Source organism: Alligator sinensis, unplaced genomic scaffold (genome assembly GCF_000455745.1).
Source record: "Alligator sinensis unplaced genomic scaffold, ASM45574v1 scaffold647_2, whole genome shotgun sequence".
NCBI lineage: Eukaryota > Metazoa > Chordata > Crocodylia > Alligatoridae > Alligator > Alligator sinensis.
This window is the reverse complement of record NW_005841832.1, coordinates 4879774-4893817: the sequence shown is the minus strand read 5'-3', so window position 1 is coordinate 4893817 and position 14044 is coordinate 4879774. Positions and strand designations below refer to the sequence as shown.

Here is a 14044-nt window from a genome sequence, read left to right as displayed (position 1 = left end):
GTCAACAAAAACTGTACCTATAGTTTTGACCCTGCAGCTAACATTGCCAGAAATCTCAGTATTTAGATGGCAAAGTACCTGACTTACATCTTAAAAGGTGAATGCTGCTCTCACATCGTTGCTTTTGCCATGGTCCAAAAGTCGCTGCCTCTTTCCCAGTCACAGCAAGCCCCACCTAGCACAGAATCACCACAGCTCACCATGCAAAAACTAAGGACAGGGCACATGATTCTGCGTTCACCTGTCTCTGTACTGAGTGTAGGGATTAGAGGAGAGGGCAGAGGTACCTTTATGACAGCTTTGCACTTATATTTTGGCCTGGCCTGGTTCCCTGGTGTAACGAAAAGCAGCCTTAGGGCTTCTCAGACGTACAATCTGCATTGCATAACCCTGGTAAACCATAGTAGTAATGCCACACACACCCCTAGTCCTTGTAAATTTGTTTGTGAATGTTAGGACAAAGGAAGCATTTCTGTTTGTTTATTCCAGTCCGTTAAAATCTGTCCTTTCAGCTCACACCATTAACTGCCATTCACTTCAGATTTGGTACTAGTGAAAACAATTAACTGTTCTGACAAATTCCAGGGGTAAGAAATTAATTGTTTTAAATGAATTGTTTATTTGTACTTTTACAAACATCAAGTCATTATTTCCTAGGGCTGCATGCCTGCACAATTATTTTTGTCATTTCCGTAATTAGAAATATTTTCAACATGTAAAAAACATTACCACAACTGAATGAAATAAAGATGCTGCATCTAAACACAACAAGTTACAAATGCCACCAGAGGCTTGTTCCCTCCAGCCTTCTTAAATAGCTTTTAAAATTAATATGGATTTAATATGAATATGAATGAAAGAAAAATAGACTGGCTGAGGAGATTACAGTTAACTTTTAATAAAGTTTGGATTACCAGGGAAATTCCAGAAGACTGGAAGAGAGCTAATGTTGTGCCAAAGGCATGCAGGATGACTAACTACAGGCTGGTTGGCACAAACCCAACAAAATAACAAAAAAAGCTGCCGCTGAACTCTATGAACATGGACTAAAAATAGGAAATCCAATTAATACCAGCCAGTGTGGTTGTACGGAAGTTAGGTCTTGTGGTACAACTTATTTTATTCTTTGAGAAAATGACAAGTTTTGTTGATAAAGGTAATTGCTTAGGGACATTTGGACTTTTGTAACACATTTGACCCATTACCACCTGGCACTCTGATCAAACAGTTAATACTATATAATATCAACAACGTATATGTTAAGTGGATTCAGACCAACTGACAGATTTCAATAGGAAATTATCATCAAATGGGGGTAGTTAGTGGAGTTTCACATGGTGCAGTTCTAAACCTAATACTAGTTAACCTTTCATCAAACTGAACTAAATATGCAATCACTTCTATAAGATCTGCAGATCATGCAAAGACTGAAACAATAGTAAATAAATAAAAAGGAGAGAACAGTCATACCAAGCCAACTTTATCACCATAATAATCTATGAACTGGACCCACTTGGTAAATGGGGGCTATTCAAACACAGTGAATTTCAGTGCAACCAAGTGTAAAGCTCTTGCATCTAAGAACTAGTAACTCAAGCTATACCTATGAAAGGGGTATCCCAGAAAGCAGGGGAAGTGGAAAGGATTTAGGAGGCAAGAATTTGAATGAGCTCCCTGGGTGATGCTGTGACAAAACCCATGAAGAGGAGAAGGGAGGTGATTGTACTTTGGCAATGGTGAAACCAGCACTAGAGTTTCAACAGCTCAATCTATTAGTTTTTCAAAAGCATGGCTGATTTTTCCTTCATGAGAAAATACTGGATACTAAAGCATTAATTAATCTAGCAGATAAAAACATAAACAGGAAGCCCAGGTTAGAAGGTGAAACAACAAATTCAGATGGAAAAGGTGGCACAGATTTTTACCAATGAAGGTGTGTGACCCCTGGAGCAAACCAACAATTGGTGAATTCTCTACCTTGTGATGTCTTCAAATCTAGATGCCTTCCTAGAAGATGCACTTTAATCAAACACAAGTTGTGTTTTACTCTGTTACTAGGCTCAATACAGGAATACCTGGATGAAGTTTTTAGCCTGTGATACAAATTACATTAGGTTAGATGTTCTAATGACTCCTTCAAATTTTCTAACTCTCATTATCCCCTTTCACACTCAGGTGCTAACTGAAACCTTGGAGGAACTATCCCTCTAGACACTTACTCATGTAGGGCCTGATTCACCATACAATAGCTTTTTGGTTTCAGAAAGTTAACTCCTGGCTTACAGACATAAAAGTAGCTCAGTGGGCTGGAGCCTCCATACATAGGTGTATCCATAAATTTGATTTGTAAATTATCTCAATAAGAGTTAAAAAGAGTTTTTATTTTCTCTTCTTCGAAAGAGGTTAGTCTGAATTAATTGGGGGAGGGGTTGGGGAAGAATCATAAATAGGATGTTGGGAAATGCTTTTTAAGCTAGCCACTTTTTTAAAATCAAGTTTTGTTTACTAATGCCTTAGGGTACTGCTATCCTTAAACTAAAACCACAGGAAATTGGCTCTAAAGTCAGAAAGATAATTGATGTCCTTGGGCACAGAAGGCAGGCATTACACTGTAGCTGAATTAAATGTATCTCTAGGCCAGTGTAGCAGTTTAATAAAGGTATCAAGAGCCAGTTAGTCTGTGACCCCATCCAGGAAAATCTTTATCTGTTAGGCACAGACACAAAAATTAGCTCTTGCTGGAATTTCTTATCTAGACCCTGATCCTGGGGTGCAGCACAGCACTCTTGCAGCCACAAGCTGTCATCTTCTTCCCAGTGGAGCAGGAACAGACTCTCTCACCAAAGCACCTGGGTGAGCCTGAGTTAACTCCTTATGTGCCACAGCAGCTTTTCTCAGCATGATTCTGTCGGGATAGGCTTAAACTGTAATCTTGTTAGTAAAATCCCACAAAGCAAAAAAGCAATTATTTGGCCATGAACCTGTCCCCCTTCATCCTTTCTTTTGAAAGACCATGGCCTAGATCATTTTGTCTTATTAAAAACCTTCAAGATCAGGCTTGGAGGGAGAAGATTCTCCTTGCAAAGATTCTCCCACATTATTTATCAAGGGAGAAAACTTTGTCCTTCCTACTGAAGGCAAAAAAGATAATTTTTCCCAAACTGCCAGGCCCCAAGGAATCCATGCTGAGGAGCCTGTCTGCCCCACTCATGGTCCTGATGACCAAGAGTCTTCTCGCCTTTGCAGTCCCCTTGGACCTGAGTTACTAGAAACTTTCCCCAGGCCACAGCTGGCCCCAAGGTTCTGGGAAGGATTTAGAGCTATGGTAACATAGCCTTCCTGGTGCTGCAGGTGGCTATATTCCACTTTGCACTCCCTTTGCTCCTCCTACTTCCTTTACTAGTAAGGTCTCCACACTGAAAGGATGGATGAGGGCAGAGAAGCTGCTGAATTCCATTTCCAGACAACTTGACATAACTAGTGTGAAGTTCTGAGCAGTATGAGCCAATCCTCTGAAAGGCTCAGTATTTTTATTTAAAAAAATACTCTGAGGGATCTCTTACCACTGTAGTGGGGGTGCCACAGATGCTGAGTTCTGCTTTATCACACACTGACCAGACTAGAGCATTGTTTCCTTAGGGATAGCAGAAGAAACATCCTTGATGCCCTTTTATATAAAACTCAGTCCATGACATCTCTAACAGAAATTTCTAATACCTAGGTGCATGTACTTCTTTACGATACCCAGCCCATAACACTTGAATTTGCTCCTCCTGTTGCATTGGTGCCTTTAACAGAAATGTGCACATAAATTCCCAGATTTTACCCTTATTAAGTATAGCCTTTGTCCAAGATCCCATTGTTATCACAACAGCATATATGGTCCAGGAAGAGAAAAAAACAAATATACTTAAAACAAATGAATATGCATCACTTGGTTTTAGAGTTTTTACCACTTTACTGTCCAAAGAAATGCAACTTAACAAAAGGGGAAGTATCAAATATACATCTAACATATCCTTATACAGAAGTCAGCTGGGGATTTCAACTAATGAAAAGTTTCTATAAATAGAAATACAGTACCAAACAGGGAAGAGAGAGATTTAGAAAAAATATCTAAACTCAACAAGGAATTAAATCAAATCTTGCATAAATTCAGGGAGACTTGAACATGGATATCACAGCTTTATTGCATTTGTAATGAATAGCAATATCCTAACATGCTTTTTTATTATTATTATAAAGTGTGTCTATTAATGACTAATAGTCTTAATAACGGGCCTGATTCTGTTCATTCAATGGAAGCCCTACCATCAATTTTGGAGGCAAAAGGCAGAGCAGGGAATCATCCTAGAGAACATAACAACTGGTTCAGAGAAACATAAGCTTTCATAGGCAACAGTCAGATGCTGTTGCCTACAAAAGCTTATGACTCTCTGAATCGGTTAGTCTGCAAGGTGTCATTACCTTGCTTTTTGTCTGATTTCCTCACATGGCTAACTACCTCTCTCCGTTCATTTTAAAGTGAAAAACTCTTACAAATATACCATGCTATCACTACAGATGTATGTACCTTTATATCAAACTCACACTTACTGAATAACATTTATAGCTATCACATCTTTATCAAAAAGTTATCCATTTCAAATAGACTCTGGAAAATTTTAATTTGCCAAGTTAATTAGAAGCATAGGATCCAATTAACTTTCTCTTTGCATTGTACAACTTAGTCAGAGCTAGTGGACTTATGCTAGCATGAATAAGAGGAAAACATTGTACACATTACAAAGGAGGTACCACCACTAAACATATTGTACTTAAAATGATCATTTCGTATAATCATATAAAATAAAATGTCATTATAGGATAAATTCAAATAATGTTGATTCATATATACAGTTGCAATATTTCTACATACAATTACAGTAAGATGTTGCAGCTTTTCAAACTCACATTTAGTTCAACATGTTTAAAATACATATATACATATAGAAAATTATACACTATATACAGATTTAGTTCTTTTAGAAATCCTTTGTTGGCCGCTTTCAATACAAAAGCTATTTATGGACAATTTTTCCATGTCTTGGTCATATGGTAGCATTATAAAAAAGTCAGCTGCAAGTTGCATTGTGTTATAGAAAAAAAACAAAGGAGTTCAGTATAATAAATAACATTGTCCTTGACTGGCTTTTTAGAATACTTATATTCCCTTGATTACACTTTTGGTCCTGGTGCATTTGCAACATGGTAGGATCCATTTATCTTTGCTTTTCTTGACAAGTAGACCAGTACTGCAACCGCAGGTATTGTCAACACTGATAAACAAGAGAGCACAATAATCACAGGCTTCACATATTCTGGTTCAACTGTTCTTCCTGCAAAATTGGTGAGAATCAGAAGGAGAAAACAGATATTAAATAAAAAGTATTGCAAACAGATGCATGCACATCACTGTAAGGGCAAAGCCACTATTAAAGTCATCTTTCTCCACCCCAGCCTTGGCCATATTTCCTTACCCCTTTCAATGTGCCTTTTATATTCTCTTGTTTCTGATTGCAATGTAAGGTCTTGTCCTCATGTTAAAAGTCCTCTATAATCTTGGCATACATACATCTCTCATGCCATTTCCATCTACTTTCACCCCTACCCTCTTTCCATTTTTCTATCCTATGGTTTTGATCATCTCCTTCCACCCTGGGTTCCGCTTTCTATGTTGCTTCTCCCTAAGTGCAGTGGTTTGTGAGGGAACTCTAGTTTTCCTGACCTCTATATAATTTCATTAATTAAGGGCCCCTCTGAAAGTGCCCCTCAGTGCTGTGCTGTGGCTGCTATGGATGATCTATAATGTTTTCCTCTGAAACTCCAAACTGGAATGTGAGCATGTGAATAATATAGGATGGGGTATTAGGGTAGCTGTCCAGCATGGATCCTTCCTTTGGAAGAACAAGCTTCTTATATCAACAGCTAAGGATGGGTAAATTTATTTTAATATGGCTGTAGGTAAAGCAAAGGTAGAAATTCTACAGCCTCCAAATGAACCACTCAGCCTGTTCCCATCTGCCAAGCACTCTCCTTAACTACAAATCCCTTCTTCCTCACCTATTCAAGAAATCCTTTACATTCTCTTCTCTCATAAGTCCCATGCATTTCCACCCATCTTGCTTGTTGTGTAGAACCTTGGTCATAGGTTGTTAGTCTCCTGAAAGTTCAGGCCTGTCTGGCTTAGTCAAGTACAAGCACTGTTGTAGAGCTCAACTGCTCCAGGGCAACACTAGGAGACATTTTGCCTTAAGGAGAAAGAATTCTTCCAGAAGCTCATTACTACTCTTTCTGTGGGGTGCAGATTGCTTCACCCAGGGTGCATCTACATGTGCAATTAGCACATAACAATAAACTCTGCCACAGTTTTCACTGGGGACTTTATTCCTCCTGGGCACAGCATTTACACATGTGCCCTAGGACTGCAGTATGTTGAGCCAGGGTGGAGCAGACCCAGGCTGGGAGGCCCAGGGAATTAGCCTGCCAGCCAGGGACTGCTCCACCCTGGCTCATCATGCTGTAGAGGGGCTAGCTGGGGCACAAGGGTGCTACAATGTGGGGTTAGCTAGCACTTGTGTCCCAGCCAGCCCCGGTCACCATCTACATATGTGTTTCAGTACACAAAACTACTCCACTATAGGATAGTACTTGTCTTAGACAGTATTATCCTACAGCAGAATTAATTTACTGCACCCTAATATGGGTGCATGTATAGACAGTGATGCTTTACTGCAGAGCTAATTAGTCAGCTCTGCAGTAAAGCACACGTGTAGAAGCACCCCCCAATGTATCAGTTTGATTTGGCTGAGTAATGCACAGAGGAAGCAGGGGCATCTCACCCTTCTCCTGATGTTCTTTAAGCTACTGTGCCACCTTAGCCAGCAGAAACAATATCCATGTTGTACAGGATGGATTTATGTTACCAGTACCATTCTTACTGGGGAACTGCTGTATTGTCAGTAGTACACAACAGTGACACATAAGGTAGAAAAGTGAGTTCAAAGCAATATATGTACCTACCTATAACAGCTATCTCAATCACTTCAATGTCAGTTCCAGCCTCATTGGAAACATTAACCAAGTATTTTCCTGTATCATTTCTGGTGACATTATATAGTGTAAAGGTTCCATTCTTTGATGACAGGATGGTTTTATTGTATGGATAGACCTTTTTCAGGATTATCTCTGGTGGTGGGTTACTATAGGTTGTACATGTAATAGTGACATTTACCCCTTCATTGACAGATTCTGATGGATATATTAACACTGTAGTATTTTGAGGAGGAACTGAAAAAGAAAGAAGTATAAAAGTAAGATTTAATAATAAAATGTAAGTATAGGGGCTGATAATCTACAGAAGGATTTCACTATCTTGCTGCCCAGGGTTGTAATCTAGTCAATAGATTCACCACAGTCCTTCTTGTTCTTAGCTTTAAAATCTACTCAGTCACTCTTTAATGATCCTATGTAGCCTTTCCACAGTATAGACAGCAGATGCTGGAAAGACAGATATGTTATCAATTGATGGACTTCATAAACTTTGGGTATCTATCTCTCTCATATTATCTTTTCTTTTTTAATTTAAAACAATTATCTATTTGTCTGTGCTCTTGAAAGGGGGCAAACTGGCATCCCCTGAGACTGAAGACCTTCCTTTACAGAACAAGCACAGCAAAGGCAAGAACCATGAGCCCGAAAAAGCATGTTTGCTCAACCTTCAGTTTCACAAGCTTTCTTGATAAAGCCATTAGAATGCCACAATCCGAAGCCCTCTTCTGAGGGACCAAGTGGAATGGCACATTTGAAGATTTTGGAAAACAATTGTTTGTGATGCCTGTATTGTCTTAGAGAACAGTCTTCACTGCTGTTCTGTTCTTACTAATTATTTGTGACAAGACACTGTATATAATCTGCAGGGGCCATGACAGCTAACACTAACCAAAAGTATTGGACATTTCAGGTTTAGAGATAACCAAACAATAACTACAAACTCTTCTCAACATTTGAAAAAACTAGATGATGTTTTAGATCACATGATAACCCTCTCAGAAGAGAAAAACGACATTAATATGGGGTTCATATTATTGTAACTGACCTTTGACATTAAGTGTTATGTTTTGAAACTGCTGTCCTAGTTCATTCCTGGATTCACATTTGTACACTCCTGCATGTTCCATCTGAGTCCTGTCTATGGTATAGTTGCCACCTTCAGAGTCAAGCACCTGGTCCACATCCCCCATTTTCTTTTTCAAGACAATATGAACAGCTGGGTTGCCTGTAGATGTGCAAGAGATGGTAACACTGTCACCTTCTTTTACAGCATCTGAAGGGAAAGCCAAAAGCATTGTGTCTTTTGGTGGAACTGCAAAAAGCAAAGAATGAAGGGAACATAAATTAGGAACAGCAATGATCCCTGGGTAATACAATGATATTATACAGTAAATACAAATATTGGAGCTAATCTGAATAAATGTATACATTATTTAATTTCATGTGTGAGTTTTTGGTTTAAATGACTAAGAATATAATAATATAACAATAAATGTTAGATTAATTAATAATAAATAACAATGTCAAGTAATCATATAGCAGTGCTGTCAATTTGGTGCCCTTCAGAATATACTAAAATAAGTGTGAGCATAGCTCAGGGGCTGCTCAGCTGGGGCAGGGCGAGGGACTGAGGTGCGGGGGGGAGGGTGTGTGTGGCTCCTGCTGCACCCCAGGAGGGCATGGGGGGCATGTGCCCCAAGACCTGTGTGTGGGATGGGGGTAGGTTGCCTCTGTGGCTGGGGCCAGGCTCTTCCTGGTGGAAGACTGGGATGGGCTGCGCTGAGCTACACTCAGGGCGGGTGGTGGCAGTGCTGGGAGGGGGCACTGGAAGGGGCTGTGGCAAATTCTGGAGTGGCTGCAGCCCCTCCCCGCCCCCATAGCCCCCACTCCTGTAAGCCCCCACAATGAGGGAGGGAGTGGGACTGGGACTGGGACTGGGACTAGGGCTGGGGCAGGTGCTGCCCAGCCAGGGCAGAGCGTGGGACGGAGCCACAAGCAGCTCGTCCGGGGAATGGCAGCGGCAATTATTGGCCACATCAGTTCTGTGTACCCCCTACAACCCTTTTAAGCACTCCTAGGGGTAAGCATACCCCTGGTTAACAACCACTGTATTAAAAGGATAAAGAATTGCCAGAGCACCAGTGGGTTCCAAGAGTGAAAAGTAGTTCACCCCAGGAATCATTTATGTGGTCTATATTCTTAGATTCTGACTGAGGCCTTAGGCCTTGGTGTAGTAATAATAATAATGATTTGCATCGCTGTATATTTACAAGGAGTATATGTGTGCACATAAATGCTACCAGTCAAAAGTAGGGAAAGAAGCCAGTGAAAAGTAAGCTTTGAAATGAAAAACATGGCTCCTGAAAAACAGCGGTAAGTCTATAGTTAATTCATGATTGTCACGGGAAAGACTAAAATTTTAGAATCCTTCTTACAGTACATTGAGTAGTCAGCTGAAATGCTAGGCTTTATAGAATAAAGCCTACAAACAAAGTCAATGTCATGCAGATTCATACCTTGTATAGAAATGGAGACTGTTGTTCTCTGAGTTTTGTTCACTGCCGCATTGATAGCTTCACAGATGTACAGCCCCGAATCACTTAGCTGGGCATGTGGAATGGTAAGGGTGTGGTTTTCCATAATGTGCCAAACACTTTTATCATCTTGCCGTTTTCCCCAAAGTATTTTTGCTGGTGGATTACTCTCACTCATACAATAGAGAACCACAGTGCTCCCTACCCCCACTGTTGCATTTGGAGACACGGTGATGGCAGTATTTTGTGGGCCAACTTGAAGAAAACAAAACAGAAAAACAGAGCAGTCCAGTGAGTCAATGAGAAATGTGCACATCTCCCTGGGCTGGTGCTGGCCTGTCTTGAGGGAACACTTCACACAGGTGCTGAGAAAGCTTTTTAAAAACACGGATGCTGATAAGGTTGTGCATCAATATCCACAGAGAAGCCAGTGACCAATCAGCATTTGAGGTTTTCAGAGCTAAACTAGACCAAATGCTTTGAGACATATCATGTCTGTGAGTTGAGTGTGTGCAACTCACATTGATCAAAATGGCAACTGCATGGGCAATTTTTTAAATAACCATCTCTAAACATGCTGTTGATCCTCTCCCAGTGTTTATCCTCTGGCTGAGTTCTAGATAAAGAGGGAAGAAATGAACTACTGGACACATCTACATGTGCAATTACTGCACATGAATAAACTCCTGGGTTTATTGCTCTGGAGTTTTTTGTTCCTGGGCACACTGTTTGAATGTATGTCCAAGAGCAATTAACTCTGGAGCAATCAGCTCTGGAGTTTATTCATGTGCAGCACATGGAACCTGGTCACAGCAGCCTTGGCTGGCAGGGGTCTCCAGAGGTCAGCCTGCCAGACCGAAGCTGCTCTGACCAGGCTCAAAGTACTGCTTCAGACCAGGGCGAGCTGGCAGGCAGCCTCCGCACTGAAGCACCCTCATGCCCCAGCCAGTTAAATCAGTGTCTACATGTGTACTGCTACACGTAAATAAACTTCACAGTATGGTAGTACTTGTATGTAAAAATATTACCCTGCTATGGAGTTTATTAGTTTTCTGTGCCCTAATAGGAATGCATGTGTAAGACACTGAAACATTTACTGTGGAGCTAATTAGGCAACTCCACAGTAAATGTTTCATGTAGGGCAGTGCTAAAGGTGATGTGCATAATTTTCTCACTGAATATTACACAATGAAGCAGTTAACTTTGATACACTGGGTTTTAAATTTGAAAATGCTCCAGTACATATCAAGAAAACTCACTCAGCTCAAAGACTATCCCTCACAGAAAAGGATTATAAAACCATGCTGATTTTTAATACTTAATGACTTTTGTACACCTAGCCCACAAACCCTGTTGTAAAAGAAACTTGATTTGAAACACCTAGTGTAAATATACTTACAAGAGACAATCAGTTTCTCTGATGTTTGTCTTTTCTTGGGTTCAAACTCCATTTCAGCAATTGGTAATTCAGCCATACAAGTAATCTCTTTTCCAGTATCTTCAATGGTGGGGGTAAAGTGATACCACATCCATTTTGTCTCTGTGGTTTTGTCACTTGGGTCATCATAAAATTCTTTCCTGGAAGGAAGTTCTCCTCCTTTCTGCAGCTGTATTACTAAGCGGTCAGCAGGATATACGTTAGGAATTTTACAAATGATACTGCTCTTTTCCCCAGCATAAAGCGGCTTGCTGATCATAATGACAGGATCACTGGGGAAAGCTAAAAAAACAAAAACAGTTACTTTTCACTAGAGATGTGCCCAAGACAGAACATTAAAAGCAGACCCACACTTCAAGCACCCTAGAGTTCAGAAGTATACAACACATGTATTTTCACTAAGACTATTACAGAAATAGGTACCAGCCTAAAAAATGGTTTCATAGTTTTTAACTTTAACCCACACCCCAAAATCCTTGTTTCTAGTACAGATAGAACGTTGGGGTAAGACTTAGGAGTTGGTTTGAATACATTTTTGTTCCTCATACACATATGTATATTTTAGAAGTTTAACAATATTTTATGAAATGCAGGAAAATACTAACATTCTTGAATTGATACATTCAGTCATCATATTAGCTACTGTATTCATATTTTTAAACTAGTAACAGACACAATGAAAACTCAATGCTTAGAAAAAAACAGAATAAACAAGTATAGCAAATCTTCATTTAGAAGGTCCAGCTTTTATTAATTACTAACCTCCATTACTATTAAGTGAGAGTAGCTCCCAAATTAAGGTAACCATCAATAAATATAAATTCCTACCCTCTTAGCAGGGATGGTACATATGCTGCTCCTAAACGAGATGGGCTACCAAGCCTAGATATGAAAGGACCAATCTTTTCCCATATATCTACTGTCAGTGAAATGTACTAGTTTTATTTCCTCCAGGTTTATATTTGAAAGCCAGAACATAATCCCTTTTAAATGTAAAAACTGCCAGAAATGTACATGCTGTGACAATATGGGGGGAATATGAGTGGAAAGGAGTTGGTCCAAAGCTCACTAAAATCACTAGAAGTCTTTCCATTTACTACAATAGGTTTCAAGTCTTTCAACCCAAATCTTGCTCACTTTACTCAAGAAGAAAATCAAGCCAATTAGTGTTATATTCAGTTTAGGTGAACTAATGCTTAGTAAGTGCTTAGAAAGACATCCCTGCACAGATATTCAACTATCAGGAAGCAGATGGTTGAATTACATCAAAATCATTATGCTGGGACTACCGATTGACTCCATGTTGCAAATGTAAGAATGATTCATTACATCTGTTTTAAACAAGCACAAATATCCATGTATAAAGGGAATAAACCACTTACAGTAAAGTTCAACCTTGATGCCCTTCTCTTTTTTCTCAGATCCACAATGGGCACTGCAGAGGTAAGCATGGTCATTCTCAAAGGTAACAGGATTCATGGTCAAGTTGGAGGTGCTTCCCTCATTGCTCACCGTCCCTCCTAGGGGGCTGTCTAGTTGAGTTCTCCAAGAGAAAACTGGGGACTCACAGCCAGAAGTACGGCAGATCAACATCAATTTACCTCCAATCTGAGCAGCAACTTTGACTGCAGGTATGATCTCCAGTTCAAAAGCTTTAGCTGAAAAGGGCAGATCAAATGCAAACTTAGCAGCATTCTCACCTATTTCCCCTTTGCATCCATAGTCCAGGTTGGCACACAAAATTATAAAAGACTGCCTCTATTTTGCTACCTGTAAACTAAGGGGCATGTAGGAAAAGTGATAATACTAAGCACTTAGACACAGCTGTCCATCTCCAAAATACCTCACATCTTGAACTTGTATAAAATGGAATAAATCCACCAAAGTCAATGTAGATACCCTATGCAGAGCTAAACCAATTTACACCAGCTATGACCTGGTTTATTGACTTTGTAACTGAGTAGCAGATAAACAGGTAACCAAGGAATGTTACAAAATCTGGAGAAATGTAATATTAGATTTGATTGTTCCTAATTAAGAACGGTTCAGAGATAATAAAAAGCAAACCTGTAGCAATGTGCTGGAGACATTTTCTCACTTAATAACTCTATCATCTTACAGTACAATTAATTTATTAGCAAAGTAAATTCATGTTGAATGTGTTCTTGCCAAACATAGAAGGAACAGTGAGAGTTGAACATTTTTCCCCCTGACATTTAAACAAAACATTTTAACTGACATCATATTTCATTTACTGAAATGCAAAATCAGTTCAGGTAAAGAGGAATTGTTTTAGAAAATAAAATGCAGGCGTGTTTACAGTGATTACAAAACAACCAAAAACTCACCAGTCATGAACATCAGAAAAAGGACTGTCACTGATGGAACTGTTCTTGCCATTTGTCTAAATGTTTGCAATTGCTATTAGATGAAAAGAAAGCAAACTCCAAATCTTGGATTTCTATTAAAGAAACTCAGTGAAAGTCAACAGCTCTGAAAGTGCTAGGCATAACATTTACCCAGCTCTTTTATAACTGTTCTGGTTGGGGCGGAGAATGGGAAAACTCGGGATGGGGAAATCCAAACTGCAGGTGGTGGAGTCCTATTTTAATTTTATTGGTAGTTTCAGCGCCCTCTGCTGCTTGTAGATAGAGAGGTTTACTATTGCTTAAGAAAAAAATGCCAAACTTGACCTAGAAAAATAACACTAGAGCTTGAGGGTGGCCAAGAACTATTGAGATGTGCAAAATAATTTCAAAGCCAGGATAAAAATCAGTTATTTGAGTATTTTAATACGGAGTATAGGTATAAGGACCCAATCCTTTAAGATTCTGTAAACACTTAGGTAAGTACATAACGTTAATATCTGTCTAGTTCCAAAGAAGTCAGTGGGGCTATTCACATAACTTTCTTATATTTACTTATATGCATGCCTTTTTTACATGATTGGATCTTACAGGATAGTTCTGCAAATTCTTAT

General features: G+C 39.5%; 1 protein-coding gene across 2 annotated transcripts; it reads right to left on the bottom strand.

Annotated features, from left to right (window-relative positions):
* Nucleotides 1-3949: 3949 nt before the first annotated feature.
* Nucleotides 3950-13569, bottom strand: VCAM1 (vascular cell adhesion molecule 1). Of its 2 annotated transcripts, none has more exons than XM_006014987.3 (7): nt 13413-13569; nt 12447-12722; nt 11026-11346; nt 9609-9881; nt 8138-8404; nt 7063-7329; nt 3950-5378 (listed from the first exon to the last, which is right to left on the bottom strand). In XM_006014987.3, exons 1-7 carry the CDS (start codon nt 13462-13464, stop codon nt 5218-5220), a joined length of 1617 nt encoding a protein of 538 aa, XP_006015049.1. In that variant the 5' UTR covers nt 13465-13569; the 3' UTR covers nt 3950-5217. The 2 variants fall into 2 exon arrangements, with proteins under 2 accessions (XP_006015049.1, XP_006015050.1); XM_006014988.3 differs by having other exon boundaries at nt 8138-8365.
* Nucleotides 13570-14044: the final 475 nt, after the last annotated feature.

Coding starts and splice junctions, on each gene's coding strand:
- VCAM1 (XM_006014987.3), bottom strand. CDS start 13,464: ATGGCAAGAACAGTTCCATCAGTGACAGTCCTTTTTCTGATGTTCATG. Junction 11,347..12,446: donor CATCAAGGTTGAACTTTACT/GTAAGTGGTTTA, acceptor TTGTTTTTTTAG/CTTTCCCCAGTGATCCTGTC. Junction 9,882..11,025: donor AGAGAAACTGATTGTCTCTT/GTAAGTATATTT, acceptor GTTTTCTTCAAG/TTGGCCCACAAAATACTGCC.